This window comes from Corvus kubaryi, unplaced genomic scaffold (assembly GCF_017639235.1).
Source record: "Corvus kubaryi isolate FWS band 111438036 unplaced genomic scaffold, C.kubaryi_AGA036_p1.0 37394, whole genome shotgun sequence".
Taxonomy (NCBI): domain Eukaryota; kingdom Metazoa; phylum Chordata; class Aves; order Passeriformes; family Corvidae; genus Corvus; species Corvus kubaryi.
Window position 1 is genome coordinate 1,011,234 of NW_024581133.1, and position 19,755 is coordinate 1,030,988.

The window sequence follows — 19,755 nt, forward strand, 5'->3', positions numbered from 1 at the left end:
GACCCGCGCCGAGTGTCCCCGGGCGCTGCTGACCATCGCGACCCGCGGCGCGTCCCCGGGCGCTGCTGACCATCGCGACACGCGGCGCGACCCCGAGCGCTGCTGACCATCGCGACACGCGGCGTGTCCCCGGGGGCTGCTGACCATCGCGACACGGGTGGGTGCGCGCTGGCCATTGGGGCGCCTGCAGGCGCCCAGAGCCCTCCGCGTGGCCGCGCACGGCCCCGTTGGGATGCAGCCTCCTGAAACCGCAGGAGCGATGCTGCTGGATGAGGGAGCGAGTTTTGCCTTCCCCTCGGGTCCGCAGCCTGCGCATTTCGGCGAGCAGGCTGGCACAGGTGGTCTCTCAGGTGTGAGCACACACCTGTCCCTGTTCTTAAGTCCACCTGTGTATTAAGGCACCCACCCTCCAGACCTGCGGCTCTTGTTCCTGCCTGTCCCGAAGCCAGTCAGGTCAAGCCTGGGCAAGGTGTGGGCATTTTGCCCCTCGAGATGCACACTTGAAGGAATGGCTTTTAAGGCGTGAGTGCAGCTCAGCATGTGTTTCTGAACAAAATGTCAGCTATCCCACAGAACTGCTCGTTTCCTATTTCCAGTCCTAGTGGAATACTTGATGTCAGTACAAATAAATACTAAAAATAGAAAGGAGAGGAAGTAGCCACTGGTTTCGTTGACTTTTCCAGAGACCAAAATGAACTTGGTTTTCCAGTGGTCACTGGTCCTTCTGACCGCTCAGAACTGTGGTGGTTGGCTGCAGCATACACTGTCACTTGGCAAAATCGGATTGCCTGTTCGCACAAATTAAAGTGTAAAGAACAAAGTTCCGGAAGAAATTAGGAGTATAACTTGTTTACATAGACATCTGCGGAGCAGAGTTCAAACGTGACCATCTGGAGTTGTATTGCTGCCACTTCTGATTATCACAGTGATCTGGGAGAGCAGCTGCCAGCTTTGCTCTGTCATAGGTCAGCTCTGAGCAGTGTCCACCCGGCCCTTCCAAGAGAGTGTGTAATCAGTCCCACATCCACCGAGATGGGACTGGCTTTGGGCTCCTGTCTTAAAAGTGGAAATTTCCATATCCTGTGTCTTAGATGCTTTCTGAAACTTGAATGAGGAGGAACAGTGCTGGCAACTTCCATCACAAACTTGCCTAAAAGGGCAAAAATATGTAAAGCCACACCGAGCATCTCGATAGGAGGTCTCCAACCGTCTGCTGAGCAAAGTGTACAAACACTTGTAGCTATTCCTTTCAGTTGCCTCGTGCAAAGGCTCTCGCAAAATGTTTTTGCCTGTGCCCAAGGCTTAGACTTTCTGATTGAAGTAGAGACTTCTGCAGCTGACAAAGGCTGAGCTGGGAGGATGAAACTGTGCTCAAAGGCTTGTTAAAGAAATCTGGTTAATTGCAAGCTAAGCGACTGACATGTCTTCTCTCTTGCTGTTGCAGGACGGCTTCTGTCGCTTCTTCGGCAGACACGGCTCCGAGGCGGCTGAGCAGAGCAGCACCATCGGCAACGCCATCGTGGCGGCAGCAGCGGGCATTGGCATGGCAGGATTGGCTTTTCTCTTGGTGCGGTAGGCCCACGAACGGATCTTGCCATGGGAAAGTGCTCTCAAAACTGACAATTTACCAGATTTCACTTTATTTTCTATAGAACAGACCCTCTAAGAAGAAGTCTATATTTTTAAACTGGCTCAGAAAACTGCCTCACCAAATCCATGGCTACCCAGTAACAGCACAGACAAATGTGTACTAGAGCACTACTTGTGCGTGTTCAAAACCTGTTGTCTCCAAACATCCTCTGGACTTTCTGTTTCGAAGGTGTAACCTAAACTTTAGCATGGTTCATGTACTGTAACTTCTGAGTGCTTGATGTTATGCTAGGAAAACATTATGGTGGGCTTGCTACTAAACCCTCTGTTCAAGACGTCTTGTTTACGTGGAGGCAAGTCTTGGAACCCGCGTTCATTAATGCTGTAAAGTGGGCGAACAGTGGCTGTGATCTAACGTGGTTTATGGCTTCAAACGTGGCGTACAGCACTTGTACTCGAAAGGCAACTCATTTGTTGATTTAGAGCAATTGGTGCCTGTGACGCAAGAGGCATTAGGGCTTAATGTAACATAAGGCTGATTTCATGACACTACAGGAAGGTGAGTATTGATACAGGACAGTAATGGCTGCAGTACTGGTTCCTACTGAAAGGAGAAGAATTTAAATATTAAACCTTAATTGGTATATTGAAATCCAGTGGAGGCTGGAATTTCTCTGGATTTCCCTTACAAAGTGAGAATTTCCATATATCTTAATATATTTTTGAAGTATTTATCACTGTATAATACTTGTAGCCATGACATCTTTATTTTTGTTTAAAACTTAATGCTGGTTCTTGTCACTCTAGTGCGTATCAAGCGTTGTCTTGTTTGAGTAATATTTCACTCTGTTTTCAAAATGCTGTGTATTTCTTTCAGTGGTTGTACAAATTGCCTTATGTTTCTGGTAGCTTTTTAATAATGTTCCTGGGTTACTCACAATGTGTACAATTTTACTATGGTGACTTCAAAAGTGAATAAATGTTAAGTATTTTTATTTTAAAAAACCTTTCTGGTTATTAGCTCGGATGGGTGCTGGTGCTCAGACAGTGAGTATTTTGATGGTTACCTGGATGCATCAGTTTGTATTCACTGTATTGCTGGTGCTGTGACCCGAGACGAGGACTTGTGCAGCACAAGAGCAGTTTGATACCAGCCTTCAATGCAGTCCTGCAGTCCAAACTAGAGCTAAGGGGAAAATCCCATCCAAAAGGTCCATCTTCACCGCCGTGACTGGAAACAGCCTGGTGGTTTTGTAGGCCAAAGCTATCCAGAGTTTACTAACACAGCTGGGTGCAGTTGGGCTCCTCCGAGAGCTGCTCCTGCTTGTAGAGGGTGACCGAGCTCTTGTTCCTTCTCTGCCAAGACTTGCTGCTGCCTCTCTTTCACACATGCATGCTTTTTTACTGAAACTGGAGTTTCTGATATGTGTTATGATAACAACTGTGCAATGGGTTGGTGGAGTTCAGCCTTCTTGGATTAGTCATACTGAGCAACTGTAATCTTTGAGGGTGTTGGGCTTTACTCTTTTAAAAGGTGGTCTCATGCCCCTGGCTCCAAGCTGGGGGCCCTGGTGCCTGTTAAATGCTGCAAGTCCATTGTTCAGCCTCCCTCCCTGGCTGCCTGTGGGCTCTGCCCTTTGAGAGGGTCCCCCTTGGTGGGGAGAGCACCCAGTGGGCAGCTGACTTCCTCTTGGGAGAGCTCAGCCTGGCAGCCAGGTCAGCATCACCGTGGCTGGCAGTGGCCACCCTGCCTGTCCTTGCACTGGGCGCTGGGGCAGGGGTGTGGCAGCCACGGCCCCACGCTGGACAGAGCAGCGTTGTGCTGGCTGGCCACAGATGTGGGGAGAAGGACAAAAAGGGACATTCAGGGACGGTAAGTCCCGCAGAGGCAGGAAGGAGCTGGTGGTGCTCCCCCTCATGCTGCTGGCTCTGAATAAACGTCTGCTTGTTCTCCAACTTCCAGTTCTCTAAACTCCAGCTTGCCTCCTCTCAGCAAAAGGATTAAGGGTCCATGGTGTACTCAGTTCCTCTCTCAAGTTCCTGCAGGGATGACGCCTGCGTGTGGCAGCTGAATGCTCTGGGCATCTGCCTCTGGTCATCCAGGAGGCTCCAGTGCCCGAAGCTTTGTCTACAGTGGGAGCGAGCTGGTTAGTCCTGGGAAGTGAAAGTAGTTTCTAAAACGTGGGATGCTTAGGGGGATATATGGTGAAAAGCATGGGAAACGACAGGGCAAGAAATAGTCTAAACAGAGGTCAAATGTCTCTCCCGTGCCAAACAGAACAAAGATAAAATATCTGTATCTTGATTTTCAGTGTAATCTGATCTGGCAGGCCTCACAAAAACAATAGCAGAGAGGATATTATGCTGGCTTTTGCAGTGTGCTCTGGAAAAGTGAAAAGAACCCCCAACAAACCCAGCCTGGAAATGTCCTTTAACAAAGTCACATCAGCTTTTCGTGTAAGCCTGACCCTTTCCAAAGTGCAGCTTGAAGAGCATCTGCCACTCTTTTTGGCCTGGGAGAAGCTGGGAGTGGGCTTTCTAAGAGCCAGGAAAGCTGCGAGGCTGAGTCAGGAGGCTGCAGTGCAGCTCTGCAGTGAGGGGCAATACTGCCTGGAGCCAGGCTGCTCTGCTCTCTGCTGGGAGCCTGTGCTTGGTCCCCTGAGAGCAGGGAGCACAGCCCAGGCTGCTGGACCCTGGCACGAGGGGTCACTGCCCATCCTAGCTAGAGCTGTGCTCCCCAGGCTCTCTGCTGATGTGGGAACGTAGGATTGAAGAGCAGGACTTAAAATCATTGAAGCCCCATTGATTTCAGGGCAGTTCAGACTAACTCACATTTGCATTTGTGATTTTTTAAAAAATGTTTATTTCAGTTTCAGCCTGCCAGTTTATCTCAATGAAGTAACGTATTTTTCAATTGAAAACTGCTGCTCATCCGCTTTTCTGCCTCAGAAAAGGGAAGCAAGATGCTGCTGTTCCTTCCTTAAAATGCAGAAGGGGAGTAGGTGGTGTTTCAGGACCAGGCTGTGTCTAATCCTCAGAGCAGCTTTTGGCTCTCCAGCATTGTTGTCCTCCCCGGGCTTGTGGTGGATGCAGCAGGCTCATCCCGTCTGAAGATGAGCACGTGGCGATTGCTGCAGGTCCTGCTGGGGCCCCAGCGTGCCTCTGCCTGCAGAGTGCTGGGTTGCTTCAAGGCACTGAGTGCTGGCAGGGTCTTGCATTTGAGGGAAAAGGAGAGGAGGGAAGGTGCTGGCTGGGCTCTTCCGTCGCCTGGCTGCTCATACCAGTTTGGAGTCTGCCCTGCTGTGCTGTGTATGCAGACCTTTGCAGGGCTGAGGGGTGGGGAAGGTGGTTCCCAGTGCATCGAGGTGCTCACACTGGTCTCACTGGAGCTGCCAGTGTCATCTGCTGGCGCTGCACCTGCTCCCTACCCAGTTCCCTTCGGAAGGGGCATCCATTGTAACCACGGGCCAAGGTTGCAGTGCTGTTGCAGCAGCCCAGCTGCTCATTAAAGGAAAAAACAGTTTACTCACCAGGCTTCTTAAGAGTGCTGAACTGGCCAGTGGGTTTCTTTTTGACTTGGAAAAAATGAGGCACTGTTAGAGCTCAGAAAACGTGAGCTGCAGGATGGTGTTATATGGCAGTTGGTGAGCTGCTTTGTTTTGGAATGCAAAAAATCTGGGCTGGCATGTCTCGCTGGAGGAATTGGTGCTGGTGCTGTGTCCTTTCCTGCCCATGCACACTGACCTGCAGGGTGGTACCCAAGCCTGGGTAGGACAGGAGAGCCCTGTTACAAATGACTTAGCAATTGGACAGCACAATAACCCCCAGAGAATCACTGGAAAGAAAAAAGGTCAAGTGCATAGCATTTATTCACATAATTTCACTTCTTGTGCTCATTCTGTTGAGATAATGAAAACAAACTTCTGGGTTTCACTTCTGTTTCTCCGGCTGCTTTCCGTACCAGACTCGAGCAGGGTTGTCCTTGCCAGGACAAAATGCTATGTGGGGAGAGCAGGCACAGCTGGGAAATTACTTGCTTTCAGGTTTAAAAAGTGTCAGTGTAATTACTTCTTAAATGCTGCCATTATTAGGAATGCTTTTAAATGTTGTCTTCAAACTGTTAACAATTATCCTGTCACTAACTGAAGTTTTTAAATGAGAACAGAGTTAAAAATAAAAACATAAAATCCTGATTTACTTGAAGCCAACTGTGGGAAGTCTAAAAATCAACTCTGTGCTGAACTAACGAGATCATTTTGTTGGATTTTTTCTCTGCCTGGGCTTGGTCTATTTGTTTAATTCAAATGAGAGGTGGAAGAGAGGACCTGGCTTTCCTTGTCAGAGGAGTCTCTTTCCAAGCAGGCTGTGTGTTTCTGCCCAGCCTGTGGTAAGTTTCTGACACTGGAACTGATACTTGCCCATTGGCAATCTCATGGTTTCTGGATATTCACCCAAGCTGATGTATGTTGCACATTTCTTTCAGTTAAGAATTAAACCTGTTAAAATGAGTGCTTTAATTCGGTTGGGGCCACGCTGGCCATGGGCATGAGTGAATCTGTGGTGGCCTGTAGTAAGAGATGGCAGTGCAGGGCATTGGAAAAGCCTGTGTGCAGAGAGCCACTGTAGGCAATGCAGGAAGTTTGTGCCTTCTGGATTTAATCCCTTTAATGATTCTGACCTGTGATTACAGTTCACTTGAGGGAGTTCTTGTGTTTGACCCAACCTGCTCTTTTGTTTGTCTCTGAACAGCTCAGCACATGGTGAGTAACAGCAGGAACCCCACACCCTGCTTACAGCACCTGGGACCGTCTTTTTCTTGTTACCAAATGTGGCTTATACCCTGAAGAGGGTTCAGTCTGTGCTGCATTGCACCTCTGGGGGACTGGATGTGGCAGCTGGAGCCCTGCTCTGGGCAGCCTGCTCTGCAGCCTGACACCAAAGCCAGGAGTTCTTGCTGGCACTTTTAATTTGCAATGCATAATAGTAAAAGGGGAAAACCACTTGGCTTCATCAAAGCCTGGGGAGAGAGCACTGTTTGTAGTGTGCTAGCTAATGGCTGGTTGGCTTCTTCCTTGTAGCTATTATTGTCGTTAGGAGAATCCCAGGCTGTTGTAATTAATTTTGAAATGTTAATTATGGAGCTTTATGATGAGCTCATTGGGAACTCCTAAAATACAGGCAGAGCCATGTGGCTCTGGTGAGGAGTGGATGCAGGACAGACAGTGTTAACTCCTCTCTCTCTCTCTGGACCTGCCAGCAAAAGCTCTCTCATCACCCAAGCTCTGGGCACATGGGCTGGACCCTCCCGCTCCTCTGGCTGGACATGGCTGCTTTGTGCCCCTGCCAGCCTGGGGCTTCCCCCCTCTCCTCAGCCAGAGAATGTGTTCCCAGAGGTTCCAGCAGCCTGCCTGCTGGAGGCACGGCCCTGCTGAGATGCACCCAGTGCTCTCCTGGCCTGGCAGCACGGGCACGGCCGCCCCTTGGTGCCACGCACAGGCCCATGAAGGAGAGGCCATACAGGTGCTGCACTGGGTGGGTGGTGGTTGGATGACTGTCTAATGATTATGATGCATGAGTAAGAGCAAATTCCACCAGTCGTGTGTAAAAGAACCTTGTAAAACGGTGATGAGTGGCAGCTGGGAGCTGATGGTGCTTGACAGGCAAGGCAAACGCTTGTTTCCTGGTACCCAGCAGAGATTTAAATGTGGAACCTAATTACACTGGGAGCCTGCAAGTGATGAGGTTCCCTTCCTACCCAAGCTGGGTTGGTGGTGTTTCCAGGCAGGTGCCGGTGCTGCCGAGGAGGGGCTGGATGTGTGCCCGGGCTGTGCTGGGTCCCCACACAACCCCATGCCGAGTGGCACCTCTGGGCTGGGACAGGCCGTGACAGTGTCCCCTGTGTGGGGCTGTGGCATAGCCCCTGCCTGCTGTGGAAGCCTTGACCTGCAGCCAGCCAGTCAGTAAGTGATTTCCATCCCAAAACTCCACAGAAACCCCTGAGCATTCTGGCTCTGAGTAGTCTGTAGAATGTGCAAGGCTTGAATATTTCCCCCTTTTTTTTCTTTTTTTTTTTCCCCCAAACACCTACGTGCCCTGAAGGGCATAGACCTGCAGTGCCTGACTGGCAGTGCCTACCTGAGCACCCCTTCTGCCAGGGCTGCTGCTCAGCACAGGTCACTCACAGCTGTGGCATGAAGAACCTGCCATCCTTAAGTGTTCTCACTGCCAGTCCTGTAGACAGCTCTCGGCCATAGCAGCATCACCCTTCTCCTCATCTAGAAAAAGGAAAAAAAATTAATTCCTCATAAACTCTCTTGAAAAAGGCACAAAGCAGCACAAATCTTGCCTGTGTCTGTTTGAAAAGAAAAGAAAAGAAAAAAGAAAAGAAAAAAGAAAAGAAAAGAAAAGAAAAGAAAAGAAAAGAAAAGAAAAGAAAAGAAAAAGAAAAGAAAAGAAGAAAAGAAAAGAAAAAAGAAAAGAAAAAAGAAAAGAAAAAAAAAGAGAGAAAAGAAAAGAGAAAAGAGAAAAGAGAAAAGAGAAAAGAAAAGAAAAGAAAAGAAAAGAAAAGAAAAGAAAAGAAAAGTCCTCTTGAGGTCTTGTGTATTGTCCTTGGTGATGTTCAGAGAAGAACACCTGCCACTCTGAAACCCTTCCAGGTTTCCTGGTCGCTTTTTCCAAGTGAGGGCCTGCTCCATGGGAGGAAAAGGTTAAGCGTGGGAGTGAGCAGGGCAAAAGATTATGTGAAAGAGAAATCCCAGCACTGTTTGTTCTGCCATCTGCTCCGTGCTCGGTGCAGGCTGTGGGTGGTTCCCAGAGTGCCCCTGCTCCCCTTCCCGCACGGCTGGCAAAGGGCTTTGAACTGCCCGAGCTGGCACCACCGAGCTGGGCGAGAGCCACATCCCTGTCCTCGCGGGGAGCTGCCCTCTGGCAGGGTGAGGCCGGGTGCTGGGGCCTGGCCAGCAGCTGTGGGCAGCACTGGTGGCCGTGCTGGAGCTGCCACTGGGAGCCCGCTCCAGCAGCAATCCAGAAAAGCCTGGAGTTCCGTGCCCTTGGCACAAACTCAGCGAGTGCCAGGGGTGTCAGGGTTGGCACATCTGTGCCAGCCCTGCAGGGAGCACCGGGGCAGGACAGCCACAGCTTCCCTGGCACTGCTCACAGTTCCATCACTGCACAATTGCACCAGTGGTGCAGGATGCTCCCCGGTGAGCAGGGCCACTCATGCCCACATGAGGTGCTGCCGCCATCCCCAGGAAGCAGCAGCGGGCAGGCTGAGCCCTGCTGGGCTCTGTGCCACATGCCATCCTGCCAGCTGTGGGATGTGCTGAAGTGTGTGAGGATGGAGGTGGTGTTTGTCCCTGCTTCAGCAACAGCTGGTGAAAGAAAGGTGAAATCATCTTGCCTCCTACCCCTAGAGCCCCTTTCTGCTCTGCCTCCTCCCCCCAGTCCCCTCTTCCTGCTCTCCCCCAGTCCCCAGCCTGGCTGTGCCTGGGGCTGGGGGTTGTGCATTCCCTGTTCCGCATCCCCCTCTGCCCCCCGCCCACCCTCCCCACACTGTGCTCACTTGGGAATGTGACCTTGCTCTCTAGATTATTTACAGACAAAATATTGCTGCAAGCCTGAGGAAGGGTTTTCTGTGTTGTTTTTTCTTTTTTTTTTAAAGGGACTGGATTCCACAAAAACTGAATTATTCCAAGGGCATGGGGGGCCTGGTGGGAATGCTTTGCTCTGTTTGGGAACAGGCTGCCTGCAGCCATCTTCCCTGGCCAGCACAGGGATGCTAGAGGCTCTTAGTTTCCCCAGCTATACGGAACAATCTGTCTCTGGTTTTCTTGGAAAAACCCACCCCTTGCTCGGGGAAGGCTGCCAGGACAGGACACGAGCACTGACAGGGCTGTGGCACACGTGTAACCAGGACCTGGGCTGCTTCCCAAGGTGTGTGTGAGCAGGCGCGGAGAGCTGGCTGCGGGTTACTGCACATTCAGGAGTGCTTTAGGTGGCTCCCCTCCCCACACCCCTGGAGCTCTCCACTTCCTCTCACTCAGGAGATCCTGGGTCTCCTGCTGCGCTTGCAACACAGGCTTGGTTTGCTGAGGACCTCAGACAGCGCTGTCACATCCGATCGGAAGCCGTGGTGGGCTGATTTCTCCTTTTTTTTTGCTTTTACTGGCAGGACCAGCAGCTGCCCTTTTCCCACTGCTGACAGTTCTTCTGTCTAGCTGAACTTCTGAAAGCCTCGTGGTGGTGGTTTCCCACTGAGCAGAGCCCTCGCGCCTTTGGCCTCGCACGGCTGCGGCTGCGTCCCCTTTGCGTGGCTGCCGGAGGCCAGGGCTGTGCACTGCACACAGGAAGGAGTTGTTAGGTTCCAGCAGCGCTGGGTGTTCGGGATGGGGCTGACGTGGGGTCCCTGGCTGGCACTGCTGGCACTGCTTTCCTTACAGGGCCAACATAAGCCTTCAGGTGCCCGCAGTCTAGGAGTTGTCCTGAGTAAGGCTGTGTGCTCAGCTTTTATTTGGGACTAAGCACTGTCAGCTGAGCTAAACTTGGTCACAGACATGAGTGCCTGTTTTGCTGTGGGAAGAGTTCTTATGCCAGATCCCTTGGTCTGGCTCGGCATGCAGCGTGGCTTGATCTCTCTGGAGAATGAGCTGGGGCTGCTGAAGGTCTGCCAGAAGAACACTCTCCTCCCCGCTGAAACCGGGGCTGCTGCCGGGAACTTGCTCAGCAAGCATGGCCACAGGGGTCGACCGTGAAGCAGGCACTTGCAAAGCCATTCCCTGCCTGCTGCGAGGTTGGTGCCAGTCCTCTGGAGTGACTCCAGCTTTCTCAGCTTGTGGAGGTGATGGTCTCATCCAGGCCCTTACAGAAGGGTGCAGGAAGGATGCTGAGCAGTGAGAGGATGCTGAGGGGATCGAGATGGTGCCCCTGTCAGGCAGGACCTTGATCATCCAAGCATGTTCAGCTTGTGGTGGTTTGGAAGCCCAGTTTGCAGCAGACTCGTCTGGCTGGTGGAGTGATGGTTTAGGGACTACTGAGCTCTGGAGCACTCTGGGCAAGTCAAAAATATCATATTGCTTATAAACAAGGGCAAAAATCAATGGATTTTGTTCAACAGAATTCTGAAGCTTCCCTTGTTGAGAAGCCATAGGGAAGGCTGGGACAGGAAGACAAGTGGTTTATTATTTTAGTCAAATCCTTGACTTGGCTGCAGTCAGCACATTCAGCAGTGGGGCAGAAACTCACCAGGTGAGATGCAAAAGTACCTGCTGAGATGAAGTGCAGAGGCAGCAGATAAAGGGCATCACAGGGCTGTGCCTGCAGGGACTGCTCCTTATCAGCACACCTGCTGACTGCATTGCCAAAGCAGCCCCTTGTCACCTGTGCCTTTGGGTAGCTGGGGGCTTTTCTGATAGAGCTCTAGTTTTCAGGGGTGTTGCTGCTATCCCTTTTTACCACCTGGGGAAGCAGGAGGGAAGGGAGCACTAGGTCTCTGCTCATGCTGCCGTAAGAGCGGGACCCAGTGCACCTTGCTCCGGGTCTGCTCCACGTGCATCCACGTATGGATAAAGCTGCTCCTCACTAACGAGGCCTCTGGCACTTCCAGCCCAGAATTAATGGCTCAACTAGCCTGAAGAACCAAGGGGGACCAGTCCCATGCCATGCAGGGGTGCAGAGCAGCCCAGTGGGTTCCACCTGAGGAAGGGGTCCAGTGAGGCTGCTGCTGAGTAGATTTCCATAGTGTGAGGCTAGCAGTGTCCCAGTTCCTTCAGGGTAAACCTGGGGCTTTCATGGGTGCTCATGCCCCCCTAAATAGGAAATTTGGGATCCTGAGCTAATCTTCTCCACCTGGGTGTCCCAAACAGTTAATGATCCCAGCAGCAGTGGGTGGGTGGTGAGGAGATTGATTGCCTTATGCAAGGTACATAAGGTACCTTCTGCAGAAACACTGCACTTGTTCAACCAGGTAAATAGCTGGTTTAAAATCCCCTCTCGCAGCAGCTGACCCTACACGTGTTTATCCAAGTGACTGGAGCTGTGCCAGTCTCTCTGGTAAGTGACCTTTCCCGAATTTTTCTTTTCAAGTTGACATTTAAGAAGGGGGGGGGGAAAGTCACAGCAACAAATGGTGTTTTAACAGTGATAAAGCTTTGCCCGTCAACAAAGCCAGGAAAGCCGCGCTGGAGCCTGCGCTGGCGGCTCTGCCATCCCTGCCAGCGCCCGTACCGACAGCGCTGGCTCGCGTTTCCTGACCTGCTTGGGTCTGCAGGAACCAGCATCTGCAGTATCGTGGGCTGCTCCTGCTGCCTGGGCTGGGCTGGATGGTTCTGCGGCTCCTGGGAAAGGCTCCTGGGTGCAATTAAGTCTAAGGCAGCTGCTGGCAGCTGGAGGCACTCAAAGTATTAGTTCATTACTGCAATTCGAATGAGGAAGAGTCTTAAATCTCTGAGAAGAATCTGGGGTTGGCAGGCGGTGGAGTTTTCAGCTTATTGGGAAAATGCCTTGGATAATTTTGGTAAGCGTTCAGGAAAGTCAAATTTACCCCTAGGTTTCATGTTCCTTGGTTCTCTTGGCACATGAGGGGCAGGAGATTCCTGGAAGCAGTGGCAGCAGGATTCCCCCGGACCTGGGTGCGTTCCCGGCATTTCTTGCAGACGTCCTGATGGGAGTGGCTGCAAAAAGGCAGGAGGCAAGGAAGGGACAGGGCAGGGGCAGCCCTGCAGTCGGACAGGGACATGCTGGGGGCCAGGGTGACGCTGGGCAGCCCCGTGCTGGAGCCCTGTGGGCTGACAGCAACCTCTGCTTTCAGAAAGCCACTGTTTTGTGACAAGTCTCAGCTGAGAAACACCTAAGTGCCTCTGTCGAGAGAGGCCTGATGGATACACGTGGCTTTGTGGCTGTGCCGCTTCTTGGATTTAATCTATCTCTGCAAGAGGAAAAAACTGTAACAAAAAAAGCCCAGCTAAGCACAACAGCAAAGATGCTTTTAGTGAGCTGATAGCCAAGCCTTGCCTTTGCTGACCATGTCCCTGTGCAGACCCCGCTCCGCAGACAGGGGCAGGCAGGGCACCACAGCCCCCAGGCTGCTGGCAGCAGGGCCCGCAGCTTGCAGAGTCCTCTGTTAGGAGTGTCCATCTGCCACAGCTCTCCCCACGCCGTGCTGTCCCCGGGAGGGCTCTAGCCCTGGACATTAACATGAGGCAGATGAGCTTCTTTGCCGGGCTGTCTCTGAGTGATGCTCGTGGGAGGCTCTGTGGCTGCTTGGCAGTGATGGCAACTTTGGGACCTCATGCACTAAGTTATCTTTAATCTGCCTCATTTTGCTTCTGCTCACAGCCAGCCCTGGTGCTGGCTCGCTGCAGGGTCGGTACGTGAGCCCTGGAGCAGGACAGCCTGTATCTGGAGCCTTCCTTCCTCTGTGATAACGTCAGTGCTGGAAGCAGGCAGCTATTTTGGTCCCAGGAATGCCAGCGGATGATTTCACTTTTGTTTCATACCCGATAACCTTTCCCATCACAATGAGAGAACGACGTCCGTGCTCCCTGTGCTTCCGTGTGCGAGCAGAAAGCCATTCAAGTGCCTCTGCAGGGGAAAAGAAAGAGCCAGGTTAAAAATAGCTTCTGATTGTCCATGGAGCCTGGGCAAGGGAAGGGCAAAAGCCTTTCCTTGTTCCACTGTCCGGTCCCATGCACTGGGACCAGCTTTTCTGGCTGAGCCGGGGCATGAGGACAGCGAGCGTGGGAATATCTGGTGTGCTGGCTCCTCGTGCGGCCTCGTGGCGTTGGGAAGGTCTGTGAGACGCTTTCTTCTCTACGCAGAGTCGTCCCGATGTGGGGCTCCAGGACAGCTACAGCCACCCCCTTTGATCATCACCTGCCTGTCTCTACCCTTCCCTCCCTTCTCCTAGTCCTTTCCCTGCTGGGTTTTGTGGCTGGATGCTCGGTCAGGAGCTCGGTGAGACAAACCCACCGTGGGCCCCCGGCGAGATAAGTCTGGTCAAACCCAAATTGCTAAAGCTCAGCTCCAATTCTTATTTCCTGTGGGGAAGGAATTGGCGAAAGTAACTTGGTTTTTTTTAAGCTTTCAGCCTTTGAGTTCCCACGAACTGCTGACCCATCATGTGACGGGGCCGCTGCCACGAGGTGCGGGAGCAGCATCCCTGTGCTCGTGCGGGGAAGGGCCCCGCTCCCCGGTGCTCCTGTGTGTGCTGCGGCACAGGCAGCACCCGGCCCCACCTCTGCGGGCGGGCAAGAGGGAGGGCAGCGAGCTCATGCACCCCCAGACCCCGTCCATCCCTTACGGAGAGATGCTTCCCTGCTCCCAGAGAGCGACTGCTTCCCGGTGCCCGCCCAGCCTTCAGAGCACATCGTAGGCCGTTTTGCAGGCTATCAGAGCTGGGCTCCTGTTTGTCCAGTCCCTTTGCCCAGTGGGAGGTTTTTGCTAAGTCCCCCAGCACATGACTTACAGGGTGGCTCCAAACTGCTCTTGCTCTTCTGAGCTGGAGCCTGTTTACAAAACAGTGGCTGAAGGCTGCTGTTTATCCTTACATACACATTGCATTCAGAGTTGCTAAATAGGCAAGCCAAAATGAAAGTCATCTGGGTTTTCTTTAATTAGAATAAATTCCTGATGAATCATGAGGTTCTGTACCTCAAGGATGCACCAGGAATTGACTTTGGCTGCAGACAGCAAGGTACAGCAGTCAGCAGAGCCGGCTCGCTGCCTTGACATCTGCTGGAAAGACTTGTTTTTCCCTCCCGAGTCACATGCTAGCTTGTGATCTGATCATGAGATACAAAGGATAACCTTCCAATATTTACTCTTCTCATCTGCAATTTCAAAAGGCAGAGGAAAAGAGCAAAAAGCAGCATGAGGGAGGAAAACACAAGCCCCCTTTCCTCATTTGGTTAGTGCTGCTGTAGGTGCTGTGCTTGTTGCTGGGACAGGGCAGGAGCCTGGCTGCAGCACCACGGGCTGTGCTTGTGCCTGTCGTGGCCACACTGGAGCGTGTCAGTGTGGGCAGAGCAATCCTTGCTCGCCTGTTCAGCCACGAGGGCATCCTCCCCTCCAGTGCCACCACACCTGTGTGCCAGCAGAGGTGGGCAGGGGCTGCCTGTCCCAGGGTGAGCTGCACTGGCACAGGCAGGGGAAGCCTGTCCTCCCCCATGGCTGCCCAGCGCTGGCCCTGTGCCATCCTTCAGCATTCAACTCGCACGTTTTATTATAAATGTCAAAGTGACATTTTTTATAACGATATCCTAATGTAGTCAGCCAGGCAGGTGGAGTTGCTTGTACGTGCTCTAGTCCAAAGGTTCACAGCAAGCCCAGCTGCAAGATTAAACCAGAATCACCCTTGAATAAAATCCCCTAGATAATCTTTGGGGAATTTTTGCTAGTGCAGCTTGGGTATGTTTACTTCTGTGAGCTGATGCCTATCAAGCACCAAAACCCCCCAGAAACCCATCATGGTGCCACAGGGGCTGTTGGGACATGAGTGCTCAGGCTGCTGAAGGCTTTGAGGGAGCTCTTGCTGCAGGGAGAGCAGCACAAAGCAGTGGGGCAGGGCTGCTTGCTTGCTGAGCCGGAGAGCTGTGTGCCATTGAGCCCCAAATCTGCCACAGGCTGCATATGTGCAGCAAACCTGAACTGCGTGTATAGTGGGATTGCCCTGGGAATGGCAGCTGGGGCCAGCAGTCTGTGTCTGTCTTCCCCACCCTGTGGAAGGCGAGATGCTCCAGGCAAAGCCAAAGGGGTTGTGCCTGTGGGTGGCACACGATGTGCCAGCCTGACACAGAGCGGGGACCACCACAGCTGCCCTGGAAAGCAGTCACTGCTTGGATGTCACTGGGAGAAGCAGCCAGTACAGGCTGAGTGATGAGAGCAGCAGCCTGAGCGTGACAGGGCTGAGTTCCAGCAAAAACACCCACTGCTGTCCGGTGGGGAGCGAGGGAGCTGAAGGGGCACAGCGAGGAGGTACCTCACCTAGCAGGGAGGGCACGAAGGCAGCGTGCCTGCTGGGTGCCTTTGGTGTGGTGAAGGGTGGTTTGACTGCACCAGGTAGGTAGATTCCAGTGTTGTAGGGAGCATGGCTGAATGGGAGATGAAAGCCAGCCTGCAAGGCCCAGCTGGCCCCTGTGCCTCTGCCAGGACCAGGCACTCATGAGAGAGGCTTTGGATAGCTGGGACCTGGTATAGTCCCTGCATGTGAAGCTGGGACTTGGAAATGCGAACAGGAGGTGATTTTAAATTAAAATCCAAACAATCTGTGATTAAGGGCTGTCTCCAGTAGGCATGGTTATTTCTGATTTCAGCCTTTGGGAAGTCTTGAAACTGTTTAGGTCCATGTTGTGTGTCTCCTGCTATTACAAGAGCTTCACATTGCAGTGTCCTAACCCACCCTCCCACGTCCACACTTAGCTCAAAGACCCATTTTTTTTCTGAGAAGTAAACCACTTTCTTTCCTCGGGCAAATATTTTTGTGGCGTGTGCTGCAGTGTTAGCCAGAGATAATTAGGAGGGCTGTGACGGGCTGATGAGGGGTTTGGTGTGGGCTCATCAGTGGGCCATGTGGGACAGCGGCATATCTGCCTCTGGCACTTGGCATTTGGAAGGTGTTTGGGTTTTGTGGACCTGGCTGACCTGTCACTGTGCCCCCGAGGCATCTCTGAGCACTGTGGTTTCCTGGTTCACTGGCCTTTTGCCTGCCTCTATGAAAATTAGAGCAGGCCTGACCCAGAAAGCTGGATGCAGAAGTGATCGATAGTGATGGTAATTGCCAGCAGCACTGCGTGGCTCTTGGTGTCTTAGTCCCAAAAGGAATAAATGCATTCAGAAAACAGGTAGGTGGTCTGGCTCCTGTGGCTGCCTTATCAGCTGGAGGGGGCTTCAGCCTGTGGTCCAAGGGTTGCAGCAGGCTGAGTTTACCGTGCCCCATTCCTGGTGAACGACTTTGGTCCTTCTGGTCCCCCTTCCCAGTGGTAGTGGTTCTCCAGCAGGTTTTGCTGTGTGAGGTGTTTTTTCAGCAGCAGCAGAGTGCCAAAGGCTCAGGTGAAGGGTGGCAGCAGGGCAGGGGCCATTGGAGGGGGGACACAGCAGCTCTGGGTGTGATCCCACCAGAGTGAGTGCCTGGGGAAGGAGATGCATCTGCTCATCCCTGAGTGTGGTGTGGACACTTGCTCCTGGACAACAAAGCAGTTCCTGTTCTTAAGGAAATAAATCCTAAAGAATGTCCTTTCAGAGCAGTCCCCTCCTGCCTGCTGTGTCCCTAGAGGACAACAAGGGCTCTGTAGCTGCTCGGGGCTCTCGGGAACCAAAACAACCGTGGTGTGAGCTCAGCAGCGGTAAATCAGCGGGCTCCACCGGCCCCAGGGCTGCGTAAATTTAGTGCCCATTGCTTTGATCTCAAATGCTTTTATTTCATACCCTCTACAGAGATAGACACAAGGTCACACTAATGGCTGATACATGAAAAACTTATGTGGCCTTATTGATTTTGGAGTGATTAATGAGTGAAAGGGAAGGAGAGTGATTCATGCACATGAACGGTGCCTGGGAATGAGCAACACTGACCAGGGTGGCCTTTTAATTCCATAATCGCGCCTGTGTCCAGCTGCATGGGGGTGCCAGCATCACTCTCACAGACCTCTTTGCACTGGGCAAGCGCCTGTTTGTACGCAGTGAGCTCTCGTGCCTGCGCCTCAGTTCTGTTTGCCTGGCTTTTCACTGTCCTTTTGAAAGGGGATCAAAAATAGCCAAACCTAAACTCTCACTGTAGCCTTGTTGACAAAGCCTCTTGAAGCTTTCCTGCTGCTGTCCCAGGTGGCCTGAGAGGAGAAGGAGAGGCCCAGGAGAGGTAAAGCACAGTGTCTTGCCCAGCCTCACGTCAGGCAGCCCAGTACCCACAGGAGGCATCCCCCAGCTTTGGCCCTCTGGTTACCAGCGTGTGAGCTCACTGAAGGAGCTGCAAAGCTGGCTGCTGTGATCAGCCTTGCAAACAATGGTTTTCGAGTTGCTTTTCTAGTCCCTCAAGCATGTGCAACTTCCTGGAGGCTGCTGAGCTGTGGCAGGGTGGACACCCTCCTTCCACAGTGTCCATCCCAGTGCACCCTGTGGATGGAGTCCACAACCCCCAGGTTGCTCTGTGACACACATTCAGCTGGAAACTGATGCAAGGGGAAGTCATCCTAATTTTGGAGGGGGACATCAGGCCCAGTTTGAAGGATCTGGGCAGTGGTTATGCAACTTTCCTATTTGGTATTTGAAGAAACTTCCCCCTCCATGTTGTCCCAGCTTCATGACCATGACTTAAGCCATCGTATTACTACCAGAGTTCGTTCTGCTGGGCTCACTGCTTTCACATGGGCTGTCTTGCTGAGTGGGTCAGAGACCTGCTGCACCTCTTAGGGCCTGAGGACCAGCCACAGTTACGGGTTCATTTGTTGCCGGCACTGCTGCTTGTTTGTTTCTCTCTTGCCGTTTCCTGATGTCTGCTCCTGTGTACACTGAACTATGCCCGTGTCCTGCAGCTCCTCAGCCTGACCTCCAGAGCTCTCTCCCAGCCCCCCGTGCTGTGGCAGAGTGAGGCCCCAGCGTGCTGGGGCACGGTGCCCCAAGGGAAGGGCACGGGAAAGTGCTCCCAGTGGCACAGGGGGTGACAGTGCCCACCCTGCGAGCAGCTGTGGTGCAGCACCCACGCTCCTGCCTGTGCTTTGCCCACCATCAGCACAGATGCAGACCAACCCCACACACCCAGCACTAGCTCTGGGTGTCCCCATTCCTGTTCAGGAGTGGCCATGGGCCGTTGGCTTCTCCAAGGGAAACTTAGGGAACACGGGGTGCTGGACCCAGTGCCATGCTGCTGGCCATGGCACAGCAGGAGAGGGCGGGGAGCATCACGGGGAGGCACACAGCAAAACACTGTGTGCTCCCAAGTTAGCTACCAGCCCAGGTTGGTTTTCCTGTTTACTCCTTAAGTGGAAAATAGGAAGGGAGTGAAAAACCTCATCCCCTTGGCTATATAAAGGTCTTGTTGCGTGGGCTCAGAAGTTTTACCTTCTTTTTGTTTTTTGCCTTGATGTCGCCAGGTGTGTGGGGTGGGCTGTAGTGTCAGTAAAGCAAATAAAAGGGGACGCTGGCAATGGCAGCTCCTCTGCAGGAGACGGCTCCTCTCAGGCAGAGAACTCGACTCGTTCGGTGGCCTGCTGGTGAGTGGCTGAACTGGGGTTCTGCAAAGCACGAGGGTCACAGGGGGCCAGGCAGGGCTTGTGCTGGTTGTGCTGGGGACACACAGAGCCCCAGGTACACCCTGGACTCCCAGCTGATAGCTGCTCACAACTCAAAAAAACGGCAAAAGGTGAAGAAACCACATCATCCCTTCAGCATTTTGTGGATAGGTTGCCATGAAAAGGTTGGCTGGTGGGCCCAGCCAGCAGGAGCGAGAGGCTGGAGCAGATAAGACATTGCCATGCCAGGAAACTGTTTTGGGTTCACAGCGTCAGGATGTGTTATGGGGACCTTAAACCCTGTGATCCCAGAGATGTTGCTAAACCTTGTCTGCCTTGGATTGTTTGTCCAAAAAGATACCAGGAGATGAGCTCTTTCTTCCCTTCATAATTGCCCATAATCTTATCTGAAGCCTCCGAACTGTCCTGGAGACTTCTCAAGGAGATAACATGGAGAGAACTACCAAACAAAAAAGAAGCCCAAGAGCAGTTATTTCTGAGGTCTGCTGGGAAACAGCACTGGTTTCCTGCCCAGCTTTGGTCATCCTTATTTGTCACAAAGAGAAGGAAAGGACGCCCAGAGCTGTCCAAGTCTTGCTTAGGCAGTGCTTGACCTTTCTTGCCTCCTTGCTCCTCTGGGATAGCTGAAGCTGTTTTGAGGAGTAAAGTCACAAAGCTGCTTTAGCTAATTACTGCAAAAAATTACTGCATGGGAGCTGCAGCCCATGGCTCAGCTGTCCAGCTGCCTTGGCCAGTGGGGCTTGACTGTGTCTCGCCAAAGGGTGTTTGTGGTGTGTGTGTCGTGGGTCCCCTTCAGGCAAGGGCCGTGCTCATAGATCTGGTGGTGGTTTCAAGGTACCTTTTACTTCTCATGGTTTATGGCTTCTCACCTGTGAGAGGAGCCTCTAATCATCTCACCATAGACTGAGAAAGTATGTGCAGTCGTAAA

General features: G+C 52.5%; 1 protein-coding gene across 1 annotated transcript in view; it reads left to right on the plus strand.

The window, feature by feature from the left end:
• The window catches only part of BCL2L10 (BCL2 like 10), a 3,282-nt gene extending 687 nt beyond the window's left edge, over positions 1 to 2,595 (plus strand). The window contains exon 2 of the mRNA XM_042039669.1: positions 1,445 to 2,595. Within this exon, the coding sequence (XP_041895603.1) occupies positions 1,445 to 1,576 (132 nt within the window). The 3' untranslated portion in view covers positions 1,577 to 2,595. The remainder of the gene's footprint in view (positions 1 to 1,444) is intronic.
• The last annotated feature ends 17,160 nt before the right edge of the window (positions 2,596 to 19,755 follow it).